This window comes from Manacus candei, unplaced genomic scaffold (genome assembly GCF_025592945.1).
Source record: "Manacus candei isolate 608988 ecotype Guabito, Panama unplaced genomic scaffold, ASM2559294v1 h1tg000010l, whole genome shotgun sequence".
Lineage (NCBI taxonomy): Eukaryota > Metazoa > Chordata > Aves > Passeriformes > Pipridae > Manacus > Manacus candei.
The window spans coordinates 3,258,793-3,282,553 of record NW_026138058.1 but is presented as its reverse complement, the minus strand read 5'-3'; the positions used below and the strand labels follow the sequence as shown (position 1 = coordinate 3,282,553).

General features: G+C 40.1%; 1 protein-coding gene across 6 annotated transcripts in view; it reads right to left on the bottom strand.

The window, feature by feature from the left end:
• The window catches only part of SPIN1 (spindlin 1), a 46,526-nt gene that overhangs the window by 6,083 nt on the left and 16,682 nt on the right, over positions 1 to 23,761 (bottom strand). For all 6 annotated transcript variants that reach the window (XM_051777395.1, XM_051777391.1, XM_051777393.1 and 3 more), the window contains 3 exons: positions 13,642 to 13,865; positions 6,126 to 6,174; positions 685 to 938 (listed from right to left, as the gene is read on the bottom strand). In XM_051777395.1, the coding sequence (XP_051633355.1) occupies positions 685 to 938; positions 6,126 to 6,174; positions 13,642 to 13,693 (355 nt within the window). In that variant the 5' untranslated portion in view covers positions 13,694 to 13,865. The remainder of the gene's footprint in view (positions 1 to 684; positions 939 to 6,125; positions 6,175 to 13,641; positions 13,866 to 23,761) is intronic.

Sequence of the window (23,761 nt, the reverse complement as noted above, 5' to 3'; positions counted from 1 at the left end):
CAAAGACAGGCCAACCACAGAACAATTCTATGATGCTATTAACGGAACTCTGAGGTTTGGTTCCTCCTAATTCCGCTCTACAGACTGCTACCTATTGCTTTGCATTTAGAAGAAGGAACAGCTTATTCTGTTTATAAACTAGTATTTACTTGAGTAAATATCAAACCTGGTAGTTTGAAAAACTGTCGTTTAACAATCCAGTGCTAATTCTGAACATCAAGAAGCATTATTACTAATCAAGTTATTTCATTTAGAAAATGCCTTCCCCACATTATTAAAAGTACTTGGGGGAAGTACATGAGGTTTCCCTCATGAGGTTTTCCTCATGTACTTATGTGACATTATTACTGTTAGACACGAATAGACACCACAGCCAAGATGTCTTACAGTTGAAATTTCAACAGTAACATCAACGTTAATCAAAAAAAAAACCCTACAGAATATACTGCACAGTACTTGAAAACAGCAATTGCACTCACTAGTATCATCAAACCTTCGTGGAATCAAAAATAATTAAGAGCATTTTAGATTACATGTCATGAGACAAAAATGAAATTGACTAGTAACCTTCAAGCGTTCAGGTGTTATCTTGGGGGAAGTTTGCAGAGATTAGTGGAGAACATTTAATAATGAATGTCAGCCTATACACATATGAATTTAGGAGAAAAAAACTAAAATGCTTACCAACTCTGTCTGGAAGAACTTCAAGTGCTGAAACTCTTTCATCTTTGTGAAGTTCTAGTCCATACACACAGTCAAATCCATCATACTTGATGAGATAGAGAGAGGGATTTACAGGAACTTGATCAAGAACTGTGCCCTTCCATTGCGTTACAGGTCCACTCCCTTCCTTCCATCCATGCTGTATCCTGCAGCCTACAATGTTTCTTCGTGGCTGAGAAATAGGTTTGCTGGGTCCCACATTGTTTCTATGTTTTCTGTGCACAGATACAAACATTAATATTAAACAAGTACATACAAATTCTACTTCAGAAAGTAGTTGTCTGCTTTTACATCACAATATATTTTACAGCTTAGCGCACCTTTATTCAAATTAGGGCATAAAGCATAGCCCACTGTATCAGAAAAAAGAAAAATACACTAAAAAGTAGTGAAACATTTTTTATGTGCTTCAAACGGTTAGCTTCCTAACAGCAAATTCTAAAACTAGTTTGCTTAAGCCAAAAGAACTATTCTGCTCCTTGCTACACTGAATGCCCAAAGTAAAACTCACCTGATCAGGTCTCACAGCACAAGGTTACCTGGCAGTATTAACTTTACTAGCTTGTTGCTCTCTGTAGAACAGTAAACAACTCCTGTCCCAGGAGGCAAAAGTCAGTGCAAACATTACCAGTGGTTGACTAAAATTCTTCCAAGCTGTTGTTTTTTCCCTAAAACAAACCTGTTTTCAATTGAAGGAAATTTAGCCTCCTTCATTTACAGATATTTTTGACTCAGAGTATTTTTAAAGACACATGGTAGCAACAACACTTCTGTATCGCTCCTTTTAATATGGGAAATGAAAAACTGCATGTGATGGAAATGGCCACAAAAGAGATACTCCTTTATGTGGAAAATAATTAAATATATTTTTTTATCCTTCTGCTATTTTCATGGAATTGGCATGGAAATTCCCTCTGGTGAATAGCAGTTGCTGTTCTGATCAACCATGACCTAAGCTGTTTGACAGTTTCAAATCACTGAAACTGTTGTAAAAGTTTTGTTCTATCCAGTTATTAAAAACACGAATTGGCAATTTTGAATCCAAATGGAAGAAACTAAGGGACATTATGACAGTATACAAAATTCTCCTGAATGTCAACTAGTTGTAAAATCAATTTTTGGGTTACTACTTGTAGCACACATCCTTTCAATGGCAGTAATCTATGAACACAACTAGCATGCCTAAAAGCAACATCCAGAAGAATATCAGCTGCAGAAGACAACACTCTTCCTTAGATTAGAAGTAGCGATCAAAGAAAAATATCTCCAGGAACAATGAATGCTCTCTCAGAACTCTCTACATGATCCAAAAAAAGAAGGCAACAACCATACCACTGAAACCCTGGAAACACTCTTTCAGAATAATGCACTCAGTCTGTGATATTGGAACGCTTAATGCTAAAGATATAATCATAACTATAAAAAGCGAACACACGATTCCTTCAGCAGCTTGTACCACCTCTAGGCTTTAATTCACCATGAAGATCTTAGCACGGGGGTTTGTCAAATTTCACTTTTGCGATCATTTGAGCTTTTCGAAGATCAAACTTTGATAGCACAGACAACTGGAACAGGTGGGAGTTCCTGTAAAGAGAGACTCTCCCACAAATCTGGTTCTAATTTTATGCAAAAACTAAAGCACGTTTTCAAATTCCAATTCTGTTCAAGTTTACATATATATATATATGCATTTCTAATTGTAAGTGTCAGTAATATTTTACTTCTACAAAATGAGAACAGAGAGCTGGTTCTTGGCACAGTAAAATTGAGTTTGTGTTGTATGTAGTTCATTCAAGTAGTTCTTATGAATCACTGCTCCATTTTAAAGGGAATGAAAACAACTAAAGATAAAAGTTAAAACTGACATTGCTTTATCTAGTTTAAGCAGTTTATGTTGCTAATCATCTCACCTTTGAAAAAGATTATAATACTATTCATTCAACTTCATAGTCAATTTTACTTTCTGCCTACAAAGCATAATCCACTTGAGTTGGAACAATAAGGCGAAAGTTTCACACCCATTCTAAAAAAAATTATGGAAAAAGAGAACTTAACTGAGTTCAAATGGGTAACTATGTTTAAAATGCCTCATAGAGCAAAATGCATTACAAATTTAATTACAAGTCAAGTACCCGCCAGGTATACCTGCAGTTCAAATTTTTGTATGAAGGTTGTATTACTGAACAGCTGCTCACTCTCTTTTGCAGCAGTTCATTCTGTAAGAAATGAGGCAGTCAAACCAGTAAACTACTAAGGAAAGCCTACTTCTTGCATCCTGAACATGTGGTAAGAAAGCAAGCATAAGTTGTTAAATATTAATAAATAATATAGAATGTACTTCCATGTAAGACAAACAAGTAACCAACGCTCTTTTCCTTAGTAGTGTGTTATTTTTGTGATACATCAAGTAACACAAATATTCATAACTTTCTATGATGCTATATCCAGAAGATCCAATGCAATTTTTCCCCTTCTCTTTCATTAGCATTATCTTTAAAATTCCATGGAGATTTGCTCTTGAAGACTAGAGAACATTTAGACATGGAAAACATGGAGCCAGGAGAAACAGAAATGAGCAAGTCCTGGAAATAGCTCGACACATCAGACACATCTTCATTGTAAACGGCCTTTTGATTCCCAAAAGTTTCAGATCCTCTTCTTTATCTTGCAGGCTGTAAGCTGTTAAGTAAAATCTAGTTACGTGGAAAAGTTTCATTATCAGAGCCAGATACTATAGACTGTTGCACAGCCTGAAAGAAGCCTCTCCAGGTTTTAAAGCTGTGTTTATATGGTCCTCACACAAACTTTTATTTGGCAGCTGCTACCAGGGAAACCAACATTGTGCAGAACTGCACAGGACTGGCAGCAGAAAAATCAACCATTACCAGAGAGTTGTGCTTTAAAAAGGAGAATGGAAATTCCCAATAACCTATAAAGTCATCCACTTAGGGTCGATTGATGGTTTGGTTTTTTTTTTCCTGATCATCTCACCTCAGAAAAACACCACAAGGAAAAAAAAAAAAACAAACCCAGAAGGGTGAAAGAAAACCACACTCCTCAGACATGCCAAAAATGCACAACTGTGAAAAGCTGGGAGGAAAACTGTAAGACATTATAAAGGCAGTACAGCAGCAGTGGTCAGGACACTTTCAAGTCTTTCATGGTGCTAAGCAGAAAAGTTATTAAAAATAGGACCCAAAACTTAATGCAGTTGTGACCTTATTACAGCCTATCATTAATAGCAGAATGCTAATGAGAGACTGTTATTAACTACTTTTCATAATATTCAGACTATGAGCCACATTAGGTTAAGACAGAAGTTTTAAAGTACTTTCTGTACTCCCTCAAAAGCCATCATTCAGTTGTGAATCTCAGCTCCACATGTTGCAGAAACCAAGAACTACTTTAGCATAAAGTGAGATCAAAATCTCAAAATGTTTAAGTTCACTTGTAGTTAATATGCAGCAGGTATAACCTGAACCTCAAAGTCTTTGAATTGCCAACTACATGAAATCTGGAGAGCCTATAAAGAAAGGACTTTCATAGTTGTACTATTTCTTGTATTCTTTCCTCATACACCAAGGGTGGAAAGGATGAGATCCTGGAGTTTACTGACTGATCTGATGCCAGTGAGGTCACCTTCATTATTAGCAGAGATCACCACTACCCACTGACAGAGCACTTGGAAGAACTGCCCTATACCCACAGGAACCATCTCCAAAAGGCTCAACAGTTCACTACCATTTAGGAAAGAAGAGTTCAGAAGGCTCATCCACACTGCTCATTCTATCACATCCTCAGTTACTGAGTCTTGCCTTGTTCCTTCCTCTGCTGCAAACCTTCTGAAGCTGATTCAAATTCTCCAACGGCCTTTGAGTGCCAGTAGGCTTCTTCCTCTTTTTCTTTAAATGAGAGCAACTAAATTAATAACTAAATCAGTGACAAAGTGTGCATTACTAACTCACGGTCTTTCGTATTGGCTCAGAGTAGTATCAGCATATAGTATTACATCATCATTCATAACCTACTGATTTGTGTTAAACTATAAATATAAACAATTCTCTACTACTCTGCCTCATTCTCAGACAAGTCAGAGAGAAGCACACAATAAATCATCTTGGCTTCATACAAAAAACCTTTACTAAATAATAAACAATTGAACTAGGCTAAATTAACATAAAACTTAGCTGGATGCTCATGTTAAATGCCTCGAAATTATAACACTTAGGATCAAAACTTCTCATGTCCCACAAAAGCCTTTATGCTACGAAATTTACAGCCTATTTATTTAAATAAGTGTATATTAACACAACAGTAAAGACAAATCTAGCCACCCTCAAGTACGAAAGGCAACCCACCTCTGATAGTCTTCCCATCATACACTCCTTTCTCTGAGCGGTTGAAAGAGAACAAGAGAAATTAAATTTTAACCAACTCTACCTGTCCCTAGACAAATAAATGTTTCTCTTTGCCTTCTATGAAGATAGACAAGAATGGATAATGATGAGCTGGTGGAAGGGATTAGAGTAGTTTTACATCAGGTGGTGTTTCTGGGAAACAGTTAACACTGTTTAGCAGTGATTAACTACGTTAATCATAGAAAATACACCTGGTGAACAAATTGCTTTTGATTGATATACCACTACATGACTTTATACTTAAAATGCAGCTAGTAACATTTTAGTAAGGTTCACACTTACCCAGCTTAGATTTCTTCCACCAGATATACAGCCAGATATGACATCTAAGACCAATTATACCCAGAAGATTACCTCTATTTTCACACAGCTACTCACCAATGTTCAGCTGCTACTATTTAATAATGTTGTAGATGGAAAAATACATGCCATGAAAGTGTAGCACAAGCAGGTATCCTTCCTTCCCACACAGATAGCAGCCTCCTTACAGAAGTATTTCAGTATATTCTTTATTTAGAAGAAAAAAAGAAAAATCTTTTCCAAAACTACAGTTATAGTGCATACTTGATTAGATTTGCCTAAGATTACATTGAGACTGGGTTATCAATAAGCATGATTTGCAGTTTCTATTGACCTGGTGACAATGCATGAACTCTGTGCCAGAGAAAAGACATCCTACAGTACACATGGATGATTTGGGGCTTGCATATCCTTCTCTATGGATTCCAGAAAGAATTGCAAAATTGTATTAAAGACAAATACCACATTAACAGTCAAAACAATGTTTTAAGTCTTTATCTGTGGGGCTTTCTTTCCTACCACCCTCCTGAAAGAATTAAAAGTCTGACTCTACACACATATATAGACTGAATATTATTCCACATGATTTTCAAGAACAAAGTGAGTGGAACAATACAGATATATCTCTAGAACAGTACTTGCAGTTACTGAGAACTATACTTTAGCAAAAATATAATAACTTACTTGTGGGAAGTCCTCTTCTTCATCATGCTGGCAGACACTCCTGCATGACCTACATATAAAAGATGTTGGAATTACTGAAAAAAAATTTTAAAACTTACATAAAAGTCTTTGTTTTGCATGTCAAAATGTAAAGAATACGAACACTTCATGTTATGATTGCTCAGTGACCTGCTACCATGGGAGAAGGCTCTGCAGAGACAGACATGGGCAACATGTTCATGAAGCTGTGGTGGGTTGACCCTGGCTGGATGGCAGGTGCCCACCAAAGCTGCACTATCCCTCCTCTCCTGAGCTGGACAGGGGAGAGAAAATACAACTAAAGGTTCCTGCATCCACCTGCTCCAGCATGGGCTCCTCCACGGGCTGCAGGGGCACAGCAGGGGAACCTGAGCTGCCCCACCCTGCTCTGCACCACGGCCGCAGTGGAACCTCAGCTCTGGCTCCTGGAGCACCTCCTGCCCCTCCTTCTGCATTGACCTTGATGCCTACATCGCTGTTCCCATGTTCTCACTCCACTATTCTCTGGCTGGAATTCCTTCTGTGCCACGATCTTCTGTGTCAAACATGTTATCCCAGAGGTGTTACTGTTGCTCCTGACTGGCTCGGCCTTGGCCAGAGGCAGGAAGTCTGTCCTGGAGCTGGCTGGCATTGGCTCCACGGGACAGGGGAAGCTTCTGGCAGCTTATAAAAGAAGCCACTCCTGTAGCCCCCCCCACTACCAAAATCCAGCCACAGAAACCCACTACAGCTGCCAATTACTGCAGTAAGGATTCTACTTGCAACTTTTGACTGTTACAAGACCAAATAATTAAACTGCGTGTTTGTAAGAACTTAGTTGGAAAACAAAAAAAGTATTGCAGAAAGTTTGATTAGAAACCCACGAAACTTTTGGACTTTACTATGACCTCTAGAAAAAACTTTCCCCCTCCTGTATATGAGGTGGCTGCGTTCTACTAATACACAATATAATAAAACATGTTTTGATAAAAATATGGTGATGTTTTATTTAAAAAAACTGTTAGAAAAAGAGAACTGTTCTTATGAAACAGAGACACTGCAACACCAGAATGCGAGCACAGGCATGTTGTGTTTTACATTACTGGCTAATGAGAGAAAAGTAAGATATTGGCTAAACTAGCTCAAGTTATTAAAAACACCACAAAATAATAGAATGGTTCAGCACAAGAACTTGCTTTCTGTCTTCTGCTCAAGGACTCTTGACACCTGTGCATAAGCAGGGAGGTAAAAAGCATTTCTCTTCCAAAGTGAAGAACAGGAACACTAGACCGACACGGAAAGAAGATTTTACTACAGCATCTGCAATAAATACACAGCAGAAGCTATGCAGACCTTTGGGAAGGGGAATTTGCCTTGTTTGCTCACTTCTTCCCTTGGGAACCTCATATTTTTGATACGATTCAACTTTTTCATTGATGTAGTGAGCACTAAACCAAAGCCAACAAAGACAACTAAGCACTACTCATCATCTCAAGTCAGGCTACCTTAAGATAGCTTCCAGTTTAATACATGAAGCTGTGGCATTTTGATGTTTTATATAAACATCAAGAGCAAATATTTGAAGATGCAATGTGAAACTCACCCTCGTACCGACCAAATGCCTATTTGCTACAATTCAACCTCCTATTCTGCACTGTCTGAATTCAGTAAAGTCTTGAGGAGATGTGTAAACTCCTTTTAAAGACATCTCAGGTTATACTACTGAATTGCTTGGCTAGAAAGTTGGAAAAATTGGAAGAAGAGTTTCTGTCCTCTACAGCAGCTCCAGATAAGGGGATGGAACAGCACAGAATCCTTATGTTTAGCATATTCTAATAAGAAGACCAAAAGCAGAATTATCTGCCTGCAGAATCTTTCTTGGTCCGGAAGAATTCCTTTAACATTAGTTTTTCTATTATTACTAGAAATCTGCAAAAGATCTATGATCTACTTGTTGGGCCAAAGCTCAATGACATCCACATTTGGAGCTGTACATAACCTTCGAGAAGGGAGGAGGAAGATGCCTGCATGAACACTGCTAGAACTACATAGGACACTGCATGAAATTTCTTATTTTACACAGCAATTACAATGGTCTCTACAACGAAATTACCCTGAACATAAAACCACAAACAAATTAACAGTCAAGAAAAACCAAAGTAAATGGATCAGTTTGAGTCTTCTTTGTAGTAAGCAGGGAAGACTCAAACTTTGATGCATCTGACAAAAGACAAAAGATTCATGCTTCAGTCACTTATATGCAGATGACATCAAGCTGAGTGGTGTGGCTGACACACCTGAAGGATGAGATGCCATCCAGAGGGACCTGGACAACCTTGAGCAGTGGGCCCATGGGAACCTCATGAGGTTCAACAAAGGCATGTGCAAGGTTCTGTATCTGCATAGGGGTAACCCTGGTATCAACACAGGCTGGGGGATAAAGGGATTGAGAAAAGCCCTGCAGAGAAGGACTCGGGGATGCTGGCAGGTGAGAGGCTGGACATGACCCAGCAATGTGCACTCACAGCCCAGAGAGCCAGTTGTGTCCTGGGCTGTATCCAAAGCAGCGTGGCCAGTGGGGGGAGGAGGGGATTCTGCCCCTCTGATTTGCTCTTGGTTAGACCCCACCTGGAACACTGCATCCAGCTCTGGGGTGTTCAGCACAGAACAGGCACAGACTTGTTGGAATGAATCCAGAGGAGGGCCACAAAGACAAATGGAGGGCTGGAGCACCTCTCATGAAAGGAGAGGCTGAGAGAGCCAGGGTTGTTCAGCCTGAAGAAGAGAAGGTTTTATTAAAGGAAACTTTATTACAGCCTTGAGTACGTGAAGGGGGACTATAAGAAAAACGGGGATAGACTTTCCAGCAGGACCTGTTGTGACAGTATTAAACTGCAAAAGGGTCGACTTAGATTAGATACAAGAAAGAAGTTTTTTTACAATGAGTGTGGTAAAACACTGGCACAGGTTGCCCAGAGGAGCTGGATGTGTTCAAGTGTTCAAGTCCAGGTCGGATGGGCCTCTGAGTAACCTGATCTGGCTGAAGATGACCCTGCTAACTGCAGGAGAGTTAGGCTAGGTTATCTTCAAAATGTCCATTCAATCTCAAACTATTCTATTATTTTACAATATAAGAGCACAGAAACATATTTTTTGTAGCAGAAAGTGAATATAAACTCCATTAAGAATTAAGCATTTAATTGTCATGTGGTCTGTGTGGATTTTGAGGCCCAAAACATTTCCCTCTGGGGAATCAACTGCACCTCCCCTGTTGTAATCTGCAAACCTGCTGAGGGTGCATGTGGGTAACCTCGGCTGGACTGAGAGCCTGACATGGAATGAGGACGTGCTTGAGAATGAAGGCATTAACCCTGACAACATACTGATGTACCCCGGAAAAGTACCAGGAGGAAAGCTGCCTGTGAGAAACAAGAACTTGTTGTGGATAAAGGGACTGAGTAAGACATAAACATACAAGATAAAGGAACAGATGTGCTGAGAAAGAGTGGGAAAGTAAGATTGAAAGAGTTAACCTATCAGCTGTAAGACGATGTTGCTGTGTTAGAAATTAACCTATAGGTAGAGATCGTGTAGGCCTAAGAAATGTATAAAAGGAGCTGTAAAAGTGCAAAGTCATTCCTATTTCTATTCCTATTCTCTTCAATAAAATCTTTCTAGTGAACCTTCTGTGTTGTGTCCATTCCAATAGCGACAGGTGCACTCAATCCCACTGTCTATGTCATTCATGAAGATACTAAATAGTACTGGCCCCAGGACAGACCCTTGATGGACACTACTCATTACTGGTTTCCAGTTAGATATTGGGCTGTTGACTGTAACTGTTTACATGCAGCCATCCACTGAATATATCAAATCTCTACCTCTCTAAACACCACACAAAACAATGCTTTGAGGTCAAAAGTACCTTTTAAGATCACCTCATTCCCCCCCTTCCATGGACAGGGACACTAGACCAGGATGCTCAAAGCCCTATCCAGCCTGACCTTCAACACTTCCAGGGATGGGGCATCCACAACTTCTCCAGGCAACTTGTTCCAGTGCCTCATCACCTGTACAGTAAAGAATTTCTTCCTAATACTTAATCTAAACCCATCCTCTTTCAGTCTAAAGCCATTCCCACTTGTCCTGTCACTACGTGCTCTTGTAAATAGTCCCTCTCCAGCTCTCTTTTAGGCCCCCTTCAGGTACTGGAAGGGCACAATTGGGTCAACCCAAAGCCTTCTCTTCTCCAAGCTGAACAACCACAGCTCCTGCAGCCCGCCCTTGTAGGGGGTACCCCAGCCCTGGGATCATCTTTGTGGCCCTCCTTTGGACTTGTTCCAAAGATCCAGATCATTCTTACGTTGGGGGCCCAAGAGCTGGATGCAGTACTCCATGTGGAGTCTCCCTGGAATGGACTGGAGAGGCAATACCACCCCTGTCACCCTGCTGGTCATGCATCCCAAAATGTGTTTGGCCTTCTGGGCAGCGAGTGTACATTGCCAGGTCATGTCGAGCTTCTCATTCACCAATACCCTTAAGTGTTCCATTCGCTGTCCAGCCCGTATTTGAGCACAGGACTGCCCTGACCCAGCTACAGGACTTTGCACTTGGCCTTGTTGAACATCACGAGGTTTGCACAGGCCCACTTGTCAAGGCTTTTGTCAAGGTCCCTCTGGATGGCATTCCTTCCTTCCTTCCAGCGTGTTGACTGCACCACACACCTTGGTCTTGTTGTCAAACTTGTTGAGAGTGCACCCCATCCCACTGTCCCTGTCACTAAGATGGTAAACAGCACTGGTCGTAATGGGATCACTGAGGAATGCCACCCATCGCTGGTCTCCACCTGGAACCTGAGTCAGCTGACTGCAACTCTGAGTGTGACCATCCCTTATTTCAAGGAAATATTTTAATATTTTTACATCAGGCAGAGTTTGCCTTTCATGAAGCCATGTTGGCTGTCACCAAGCATCTCCTTATTTACCACGTGCCTTAGTATAGTTTTCAGGAATATCTAAGTCCACAATCTTGCCAGGCACAGAGGCGAGACTGACTGGCCTGTAATTCCCTGCATCTTCCCTTTTTCCCTTTGTAAAAATGGGGATTATGTTTCCCCTTTTCCCAATCAGCGGGAACCTCACTGGACTGCCATGACTTCTCAAATCTGATGGACAGTGTCACTTTCTCTGCTAGTTCCACCGGGTCCCATGGACTTGTGCGCCTTCAGGTTTCTTAGATGGTCTTGAATGTGCTCTTCTCTTACAGCGGACAGTTCTTTATTTTTCCAGTCCCTGCCTTTGCCTTCTGTGACTTGGAAGACGTGGCTGGAGCACTTGCTGGTAAAGACTTGAGATAAAGTCACTGAATACCTCTATCACAGGCAACCAGGTCTCCTGTTTCCCTCCAGAGAGAGCCCACATTTTCCCTGGTCTCTTTGTTCATCCACGCAGGCCTCCTGGGGTTTTTGCCTGACTTCATCCCTGTCAGGATGCATTGCTCCTGAGCTTGGGAAGAGCTGGTCCCTGAAAATTAACGACCTTTCTTGTGCCCCTCCTCCCTCCAGGGTTTTAGCCCATGATAACTCTACCAAGCAGATTCCTGAAGAGACCCAAGTCTGATATCCTGAACCCAGAGCAGTGAGCTTCCTGTGTACCTTCCTTGCTGAAAGCACCCTTTCACAATCACTGAAGCCCAAGCTGCCCATGAGCTTCACATTCCCCATCAGCTCCTCCTTGTTGGTGAGAACCAGGTTCTGCACAGCACCTGTCCTCATTGGTTCCTCTATCAGTTGGAGGATCAGATGGTCATCAGTGCATTCCAAGAATCTTTTTGACTGCTTATGCCATGCTGTGATGTCCCTCCAACAGACACTGGGGTGACTGAAATACCCCATGAGGGCCAGGGCTTGTGCACATGAGGCAGCCTCTATCTGTCTGAAGAGCTTCTCATCTGCTCCATCCTCCTGGACGGGAGGCCTGTAGCAGGCACCCACTGATGTGTCACCTGTCCCTCCCTCCCTTTAACCCCGACCCTCTTGGTCAGCCCTTGCCCATCCCCGGGCAGAGCTCCAGAGTACCAGTACAAGCTGCCTGGCCTCAGCAGACAGAATATGATCAACCCTAACCTGAACAGCAAGGAGGTCAGCAGCTGTCTTCCTTGAGAACATAACTGCCAGTGACCGAAAGCCACAAATTCCCAAGCCTAGGCTACAACTATGCCAGGAGCAGAGACTGACCAAATGTGTATGATTTATGGGCTGTATTTAAATGACAGTGATACTATGCTAATCAAATCAATGTAAGTTAAGGACTTCCCATTTAAGAGTAAAAAAGATAAAAGACAAATTTTAACTTCTGCAGAGGCATATTAAAAAGCAAAAATGACATCTCAAGAAATCTGTTTGTCAATTTCAATGGCAATTTGGCATGGTGCCAGTTACGGGACAAACTATAATGAACAAACAATTGAAAAAGTGACTCCTAAAATACGTACGTCATTTTTTTTTAATTTATTTTGTTTAAAGAGCAAAAAGAACCAAATAGGAAGTAATTTTTTTTTCTTAAATTTAAGTAAAACGTCCTAGCTTAATGTTTTGGTTTTTAGGAAAAAAGAAATCCAGCCATATAGTCACTCTCTACACAAGTTTCATGTGTTGTAGTTTTTGTTGTTCATTACATGTCACACTGGAGTGGTCAGAGAAAATTCTTCTAACATTTTCCTGAAAAACTTAATGCCACTTCTCTGAAGTTGGGCACAGTGCCGCATTAATGCTCAGAAGTCAACAAGACTGAGCTTAAGGACCAGGTCCCAAGCCTGTTCTCCCTTCTGTTCTCTTAGAGATACAACTCTACTCCCACAGGCATTCTGACAGTGTCAAAAGGACTCAGCAGTTGCAGGAATGAAAACTCACAGAAAATAAGTGTCCAAGACTTTGTCTTGGGTCTCTCTTTTGAAGCTACTGTAGTTACCTCTGGAATCAGTAAATGTTTCAAATGGGTGACAGCAAATTGTAAGCCAGTCACAGGTAAAATATAGGTTTGAAAGTTCCCAAAGGGTTAGAGAGAAATCTTCCCAGTATTAGTTGCTCCAATTCCCAATGGATGAGTATTTGAGAGCATCAGAACGGACTATGGCTTGGGTATTTTAAAAGTTAAATGACCTTTCTCAATTAGATATGGCATTTGGTTGGTTTCTTGACAATTATATAAAAGCTTCACTTTACAATGGCTGGTGACAACAAATATGCTGCATCATGTTTCCCTACAGGGGACTGACATGACCCTACAGGTCACTGATCATAGCTTTTGATGCAACACAAAATGAAGGTCGTGTCTGTACTGCTAAATTAAACTTCTGTATGTCTTTTCAATTTATCAGCTTCTAGAACCAAAGTCATTGCTCTTGAAAAACAAGAATAATAACATCTGCATAAAATCATTAACATATTTTAAAGGTCAATAAAGTAAGATCACTGTTATCCGTTAAAACCAATAAAAACTACCCAGAAAAAATACCTCACCTGCATCAGCTCTGGACCGCTGACCTGGTGATTTTCCAAATGGGGTCTTCATTCATCTGTGTTTAAGTGAGCAGCAAAGCTGCTGGACTAGGGTGAAAATCCAGTTCTTCCCAACTCCCAGGATATCTTCTCACTCTTAGAATTAGACTACTTATTAATCCACCATTCAATCACGAACTTATACTTCTTCAAATGTAGAAGGATGCACTTTCAATTACAGTACTCTGAAAAACAAAACAGGTGAAGTATTTTAGAAGCTTAATTTGAAAAAAAAAAGTATTCTTTTAACCAAGTCTCACTTTAATGCTTGTTTTAACACTCAACAGGATGTTCCACTGCAGTGACTGCTCAAGCCACCAGTTTGTCAAGTAAGTTGATTGTTCATAGATCTTATGAAGTTTTTGGCAACTCTCTACAACTTAACTCATCAAATTTCTGGAGTGTTTGTTTAGTCATCACGTTCCTCTAGATGAGGGAGGTGAGGACAACTTTTTAAAAGCCCCTTCCAGGATTTATTTCCAGAAATTTGTCGCCACCTGAAAAAAGAAAATATTTTCGAATAATTACAGTTTAACTTATTTAAGAGTAACGTTTCTGGAAATTTATGCAGAATCATTCACTACTTCAGTGTTGCCCACAACTAAGGCAAGTGAGATCAGATCATTTCCTTAAGAGATATCACTGTTGCAATCATGTTCTCTCTTATCTGTGAATCAGTACAGGTCTTCCATCTTCTATTTCAGTTTTGGAAGCTGTTGTCAATTTTCATACAAGGGTTAAAACCAGAAGAATTCCCCTAACTAGTGATCCAATTGAGGGAAGAAGTGTACCTTAAGCTTGTGCCTTACTGCATAAGGAAACACAGCAGGGACATGCCTTGAGGTATGGTAAAGCTGTTAAGCAGAAAAATGCATTTACATCTAACACTTGACAATTCCTTCGAGAATCGCACCCGTTAACTTCTAGGAACAATAAAGCAACACAGAGAAATACCTCTACGAAGAAACAGCAACAGGGAGACAAACACTCAGCAAACTGCAGTTTTTAGAAAGAGCTAACTAAAGATATTCACAGCAGCAATTCATAAGAACCGGTTGTTATAGGTAATTAAACCAAATCAAAATGTAGCAGCAAAATTTATTGTAAGATTTATATAAAGTGCAGATAAGCAAATCAGCGCACTGGGTGGCCTGGAGAGACCCCTGCTCTCCAACAGCCCACAAGCTCAATAAAGACAAACAGTAACTTTTATACTTTTTCAACTCCCTCCCATAGTCACTTGTTAGCTCTTGATTGGGCTTGAGTTCATGGGTTTCGTTCTGGTTGGTTCTGTTGTAGGCCCATTTTAATTGCCAGGGACTTTCCATTCAATAGGTTTAATTAGCCCAATGTCCTTGCAGCTGAGTATGGGAATGGTATCCAGATGATCCAGATGTTCTCTTTGGTTCTTCTTTATCATCTTTGTCCTTGACTCCTTGATCCTTGTTCTCTTCTTCTTTTCTAATGAGTACACTTGGACAATATTTTTAGAAAAGCAGGATATCGTATACGTGCTCAGTAAAGTAAAATACTTTATCTTTGCCAACTAGGGAACTGCCAGTTGCAGGATAGTCAACTTACAGTAGTAACACAGCAGTTAACTATTCCGCAGCTTACAACTCCCCAGTCCCAACAAAGCATTAGCTACAATATACAGAAAGTACAAGATATAGATTCTGACGAGCAAATTATTTTATCATTGCTTACTCATTACAACTGATTAGGATAGCTATGTTTAGAAAGATAACTGTAACACCTCAAAGGATAAGGTCTTCTATCAGTTAAGTTGTTTTTTTTAATGGAATGTCCCCAATCATTACTATGCCACAAGTTTGACGTCATACCTCTAAACCGGAAAATTTATTCCTAATCCTTTAAAAGTCACAATTCATACGCTAGCACTTAATACTAAGTGCTTCACTTTGCTCTCTGAACCTATGGATGAACATAAGGCTACTGAAGTCAAAATGTAATTCGGCCATTCAAGCTGATTTTCTAGAAACTAAGCTACTAATTCAAAACCTTACTGAAGATGAAACTTAAGCTTAACACTAGCATTCTGAATTAAATTTACATTGCAATTGCACATTGACTGTTCTGAAGATATTATTAAGAAGGCATAAAACCTGATTTTCTGAAAACAAAATTTATGTTGTTTAAGGACAGATACCCATTTCCTCAACACCCGACAGCACAGGTCACCATGGGGGCAGCTGCAGCTTTCACTTAAAAGACAAATTGTTTTGACTTGTGAGCTGCTACTCACCAGCCCAGGTGTGTTGCTCGTTTTTTACAAACTTTTCTACATCACAGCATACTTTTTAAAAAAACCCATGTGGAAATTAGATGACTACTTTTTCTGATAGAGCTCTAATTATTGTGGAGTATTTCAGAGAATATCAAGTGTCAGCCCTGCAAACTGTCAACCATACGAGTTTTAATGAAAATAGTACAATCATACTATCAGACTAGGCAGGAAGACAGGATATTAAGAGAGAAAAAATGTAGCCACATAAAAAAATAATTTTTGCAGCATAAAGGGAAATGAAGGAAAATCCAACATGCACAGGCTGCAGTTTTCACTGTGAACCTCTACAAACTTAGCTGTTTGCAAACATTAAAACGTTTACATGAGCTTTTTACTCCATGAAAAGAGTGTAACCACCTAAAATAATTCCCTAGCTAAACTTTTAGTTATCATTCATGCCTGTATTTCCACAAGATTGCATGCATTTCACTGCAACACACGGGTATGATGCTGTTTACTGCGCTCTCATGAAAGTTTCATGACCGCACTATCCACTGAAGAGGGATGTCAGTAGTACAAAAGTAGTGATAATTAGTGCTACTGACGCCAAACTCACAAATTTAAGTGCCTCACTCCTAACAGTACAACCATCGTGAACACAGAGGGAAACAATTTGCTGAGGAAATGCTTTCCAGGTAAAAACCTGGAAGGAGAGGGATGGTAACAGCACCTGTCGCTTGTATTCAGATTATACAGTCTCTGACAAAAGTGGCAGGCTCACATCTTCTCAGGTCTGTTCCTGCTGCCAGAGCAGTGGAAGCTCTCAGCAGGGAGCTGCATACAGGAGGAATGTTTTAGATAGCCAAGTAAAAACGCTGGAGCCCACCAGGTGGTGCCAGAAGGCACCGTAGTACAGTAACAACTATGATAGGAATTATTTTGAAGAATTATCCCAAAGGTTCAGAATTAAGACAGGTAGCTTTACAAAGGACGCTACTCTTTTAGAAGTCTTCTGTCTCAGGCAACAGTTTGAGCAAGTTTTACTTAAACTGTCTTTTAACAATGTCCTTACCATTGCTCTATTATAGAGTTAGAAACAGTGATCCACGTGAAAGGTGGATTAATTAATTATTTTTTTAGTTTATCTTCATTAACTTCAAGCATTAGTACAGTTTTACAAGATCACATGTAAATGGTAACTCACAAATACTGAATTTTAAAGTTCTTACGCACACGCACGCACACAAAATAAATGGAAAGAACAGCCAGAGAGAAATCCTGGAAGTGTAATTTCCACTGTCTCCTATTCAGGCTTGTTTTTTTCCTTTTGAATTAGCAAATGCAGCTGTTAAGAGACCACACTATAGTTTGTTCGTTACTTCCACTGTGTTTTCTTCATACCATATCATTAAAGCAGCCTGTCTCACTTAATGCAATTTAGCATTTCAGATTTGCAGTGGCTGTAATTTGAAATAAACTCTGACTGCATAATTGAGCCACTTTGTAAAGGTAGCAGTAAAAACTTCATTAGAGTCAGTATTATGAAACAATATTTTAAACAAACTTGCTTATCTTCTTTAATTTCAGGGACTTAATTAACACATTCCCAGGATCAGAGTATTACCTTGTGAGATTAACTTTCAGAACTCCCTCACTACACTTTTAAATTGCAATAAAAACATCAGTAAACAGATCAGGAGAGCACAGGACTCTCAGCACCCATGTTAGAATTCAGCCTTTTCTGATTTAAAAAAAATAAAATTGTTACAGTACAAATGTTAAAAAGATGTTACTTCTTCCAAGCATGTAAATATTTTTCAGCCTTGCCTACATTACCCTTATGGTTACATAAATACATGTGCATTGTTTTAATATCCCCCATTATTGTGGGAGATTCAAAGCACAGAAAATAAGTGTCTTCTTGTCTGCATTAGAGCACTCATCCATCAGTAGCACGAAAAACAAAAAAACTAAGGAAATAGGACCATTCACTTTCTACAGAGAAACACCAAACAAAACCCCCAAAACACAGAGTAATTACATTCAACATTACCACGCAGGACAACTGCTCTACATTACAGGAAGAACACACTGTATCACACTGGGACATAATTTGGTGGCAGGAGCAGATGCTCTTTGAAAAGCCCTGGATGACTGGGAGAGAGATCAATTTCAAAATTCTAAGCACTATGCAAAGAAGTATACAGGGCATTTGTCTTATTCACATATATGTGTGCTACATACTTAAAATTAATAAAATTCATAGGTGAGAAAGCAACTGTAAAATGTGAGACTTCCCAAATGTATTCCAGCCCAAGATAAGAGTCCATAGATCTAACTGGTGCCACATCACCAAAACTGATTATGGAAGCTCAGCTTTAGGAGGCAAAGGCTCTCCAAAGAGCATTCTTGGAATGTTTATGCATCTAGAATCCAATGCCTACTCTTTCGAAATACACCAAGTTGTCACTTTCTAAAGTGCATCTAAATCCTACTGCAATCAAAGGATTATTTCAGACTTTCTGGGCAACTACAAATTCAGGTCACATGATTCTCATCTGACTGGCTTGATATTCTATGCTACTCTTCAGGATATGGTACAAATTCCACATCCAACACAAATGTGGAATTCTGGCCTCAAGAAGTGACAGTCTTCACAAGTGGCTTACCATAAACACAGTTCCACAGGATACCCCATGACATGCACTGCACTTACACGGACCAAAGACTTTACTCAGCAGGCCACAAGTGCAAGCAGAGCGAACAGTAAACTGCCCCAGACAAAAGCTGCCCAGAGATGATTCAAACAGCAGGTCAGCTGCTAGCCTGGCAGAGTAAGTATGTATGAACATATCATAAGAGAACTGCTTTCTACCTTCAAAGTTATAAAAGTCCAGTATAGTTTTTGCTCTTTTTTGTACCAGTCTAGTTTTTGCTCTTTTTGCAGGGCAGAAAAAAAAAAAAAAGGCCTTATTACAAATTGTCCAACAAATCTAAGCAAACAAAAGCAGAAATTGAAGCCTGACCCATCAGAGACCTGGAAGTATCAGTTCACTGCATGCAGGTGAGAGTCTCAACATATCCTGTAAAAAACTTCATTATTAACTTGCCAGTATCTGTCCAAGTACTTCAAGAAATCACTGTGTAGGAAGCCTTAATGTGCAGCTATGGTAAGGAAACCATACTCTTGAAGTTCACAAATCTGTGGGATCCATGCACAGAAAGTCTTCTCATAAAGAGATTTCTCTTCTAGGGCAAAATTAAGATCATATGATAAGGATAAACAATTGAGGATAGGATAATCAGAAGTTTAAAAGTGCTAACAAGTGAGCCACATTTGTGGCTCATTGAGACATTAAGAAGAAATTATTACGCAGTATTAGTAGTTATCATACAGACTGTCACACAAAAGTTATGAAACTGAACTGCACATCTCTGCCACCTAACACAGAAAGTCCAATAAATGTTCTCGGAGGTTTGATATTATGCTGAGTGTCATCAATACTTCATGCCGCAGCAAAATGTAATTTCCAAGCGATTAAAAGTGATGATTTTAAAACTGCTTTTATTAAGTAGAAGTTTAAAACTGAACTTCATCACTTGGTCTTAAGATCTGCCTAAATTAAGGTGCAAATGAGCCCATATGCTGAAGTCAACAATACGGATTTTATTTAACCATCAGAGCTAGAGAGACAGAAAGAAACAGAAAAGGGGGGGCAGTGGGAAGAGAGATTGATCGATCAGGCAGAAGACAGTCACCACCTGTGGATTCACTGGCATCCCACTGGTCCTTCTTCACCCTGGGCTTCTCAGTGGGGGGGGTCCCCAAACCATTCTTCTGGGAGCACCGCCCTTATTCAGTCCAAGTGCCAGGTATCCACAGAGGCACACTCTCATAACTTGGGGTGATCTTTGTCAGACAAGTATTATTATACCACCCTGTGGCTCAAAGATGGTCCTCTGTGGACTTTTCCTTGGTTCACGGGTTATCCACAGGGGTGATGTGCATGTAGTGCATTGCAGAAGACAAGACAGAAGCAGCAGAAGCAATAAGACAAGTAATCATACAGTGCACAATAGCTATCCAATTACACTCATCAACCCAATTCCCGTTAGCCTCTGCCCCCACCCTGTGAGTCCCAAGGATCTGAGTACTGACATCAGCCAGGAGTTGGGGATAACTCCTGGAAGCCAATCTTGGGGTTGGAGTGATTAGCAGTGATTTCTTTCTTGTTGGCTCCGCCTTCTTCAATCGATGCTGCTGCATTGTGAATGGTAACACAGTTTTAGTGAGATTTAACATTCCACATACCCCTTGTTCCTTTAATAACAACGCATCTAATGCCAACTGATTTTGTAAAGCCTTTTTCGACACTTGTTGGACCTGTAAATTAAGGTCTCAGAAAGCACATCTAGTCCCATTACTGAGGGTATGTTCCTTCAACTAGGCCATCTATGCATAAAAAGTTCTCATGCAAAACACAAAAAAGTTCTCATAAAACAGGTTTTCCTGCAAGCACATCCTTCCACTGGGCCCATACTCTATTGCTCTGGGGGACAGAGTAGAGCTCTATTGTGATTTAATCCTGACAAAAAACAAACACTGTGCTTTACTACTGGTCATGACCTCCCTTTAAAATTGCTGCACCCACAACTGAGATGCACATGCAGTACAGAATGTATGTAGTTACCATACTGATTAGCATAAATAAAATAAATGAAGTAAAGATAGAAGCCCTTAGGACACATAGGAAACCCAAGAGAAACCCAATCAGATCTTCAAGTGGGAATACAAATCTCGGAGATCTGGAAAAACCCACCATGGTACTGTCACACAGGGAACAGAAGTGGCATTTTGCAATGTTATTTTTAATGAGTGATAACATTTGGTTCCATAAATGGTTCCAGGAAGAGCTACATGACAGCTAGTATTCCACCCATGTCCCATTTGAGGTCCATGGCTATCCCTCTCTCTGGTCTAGAGAGGTGGACTCAGCCATTTCCCATGTAACATGTTATTTTGTTTTGTCAAAATTATCTAGTTCACTTGTCAATATCTCCTAAAAATTTAGTCAAATCATCATAAATCTAAACCCTTTTGAGGCAAAACTGGGAAGAGTTATACATATTCCCTGATTTGTATGCTTACAAATATGCATAAATCCTTGTACTAACTCCCAGGCTAAATTTGGTTGAATTCCCCAACTTTCAACTATTGAGACAAAGTAAAACATCTGTAAGATAAAAGTAAAAGCTTTTCCCATACTGTTTTATTCCCAGTAAAAAGACAAAATAAGCTTAGTAAAAATCAAACAATGCATAAAACCATTTGTCATATATAATCCTATTAATATTTTGTCTCCCAATAAATTGCTTATGATAAAAGCACCAATGAATCACTAGAATTAACAAACTGCAGGCAAGTATGGTGGCAATTAAAACTTCCATCGGTTCCACACAGCTCGATTTCATCTGTTAGCAGGTTCCTATAAAAAGTGAAAATTCGGCCTACTACAGACCAATTATTAAAAAGAAGAGACAACCCACTGAGTGTTAATTCTATTCCTGTGCCTACCACACAAGCAACTAAAAACTTAAAGGGGCCTAGGGGAAAAGCGATTATGGTATCTCCTTGGCTGTTTTCTGTGAGCTTTCTCATATAAATTCACTGTCCAGTCCCCCACTCAAACTGGTTAATCTGCTTTCCAGAAGGACTGAGGGGACCATAGTGTTGTAATTCTGAGAGGAGTCGTCCCTAGTGAGTGACTCATGATCTCCAGTGGGGGTGTGCTGGCAGCATTCCTGATATCATTTCTGGAAAAATAAAACAATACAAGTCTCAGAGCAATTGGTGTGGACAGGTTATCCCTTAGGGGCTCAAGTTGTTTAACAGCTTGGACTTGGTATTTCTCAGGTGGAATCTCAACTTCTATTTCATGAAGCACTTGCCCCACTGCTGTTGTTGCCTTTGTAATAAGTAAGCAATGATAAAATAATTTGCTCGTCAAAATCTATATCTTGTACTTTCTGTATATTGTAGCTAATGCTTTGTTGGGACTGGGGAGTTGTAAGCTGCGGAATAGTTAACTGCTGTGTTACTACTGTAAGTTGACTATCCTGCAACTGGCAGTTCCCTAGTTGGCAAAGATAAAGTATTTTACTTTACTGAGCACGTATACGATATCCTGCTTTTCTAAAAATATTGTCTAAGTTACTCATTAGAAAAGAAGAAGAGAACAAGGATCAGAGGGTCAAGGATAAAGATGATAAAGAAGAACCAAAGAGAACATCTGGATCATCTGGATACCATTCCCATACTCAGCTGCAAGGACATTGGGCTAATTAAAACTATTGAATGGAAAGTCCCTGGCAATTAAAATGGGCCTACAACAGAACCAACCAGAACGAAGCCTTCGAACCCAAGCCCAATCAAGAGCTAACAAGTGACTATGGGAGGGAGTTGAAAAAGTATAAAAAGTTACTGTTTGTCTTTATTGAGCTTGTGGGCTGTTGGAGAGCAGGGGTCTCTCCAGGCCACCCAGTGCGCTGATTTGCTTATCTGCACTTTATATAAATCTTACAATAAATTTTGCTGCTACATTTTGATTTGGTTTAATTACCTATAACACCTTCCTACTTTGTCGGGGGGTCTGATCAGATTTATTTCATGGCCAGAGGGAGCAAGACCGTAGAATTTTGACAAGCTCAGCCTGTGCAATAGTGGTTGAACACCTCCACCCCTGTGGGAATCTTTTAAAGGTGTATTACCTCTCTTCCAGGTAAGTGCCAATTCAGTAGCAGTTCAAGATGCAGTATTAGCATTCAATTTCTGTAATCAACTAAACTACAACTGTCTGCTCAGCTTGTGCACCAGCCAGACAGGAGAAAAGGAAGGGGCGTGTGAAACCACCCCATCAATGCCCAAGCACATGGGTGCTTGTATTGTGGCTGTTAGGTTTGCAATACTGGGTACTGTAGCTGTTACTGGAGCCACATTAGCTATAACTTTAGAAATTCCATTTTGTGCTGAAGCAAAAATCTGGCACCGTGATACCCCAGCGATCCTCAAATCAGGGAGTGCAGGTATTGCGTGGAGTAAATGCATTGTAGTCCCTGGATTTGTTAGGGTTAGCAGACTTCTACTTCTTACCCAGGAGCCATAAATTAACCTTAGCAGCCTGGCAAATAATACTTGCTCCATCTACTCCAGTGATTTTAACTCCTTGCCATCCAGTTTGCACACCCAGCTTCTCAGCATCCCATTGCATTAACACTGAATGTTACACTGCCACATCTATTAGAAATTTTATTGCTGATGAGAAACAACTGCAACACGAATGCATGGGATGCATTGACAGGATTCCACTTGTTGGATTTTAGTCTCACCTGATTTATGGCCAGACTGATATCTCAGTAGCTGCATATGGCACCATTTTAACCCATAAAATTCTCTCTTATATGCATCTCAAAGCCATGCCTGAAACTTTCCAATATGATCATGCTGAGCAGCAAGCAATGGCTCCACCCACAGCCTCTTTTCAAGCTCAGCAACAGGCACTGCCTCTGCCTGAAGCCTCACCATTTTCCTCATTTAGCTAGCAGTTCAATTCTTTGACCAAATCTTGTAAAGATCTTATTTCGCTTTCAGATTTCTGAACAGCCAGGACCCCTGTTGTGCTTCTGTAAGGGCAGCACCAAACCAGCACATACAGCTGCCTTTCCTGTGCCCGGTTTTAGTTTATGTTCTTTTGTAAGAACTGTAATTTTATCAGCCAACACTTGTGGATCATGCCAATCGTTATGTGTCCAGATGACACCGTGAGGAGAAGGATT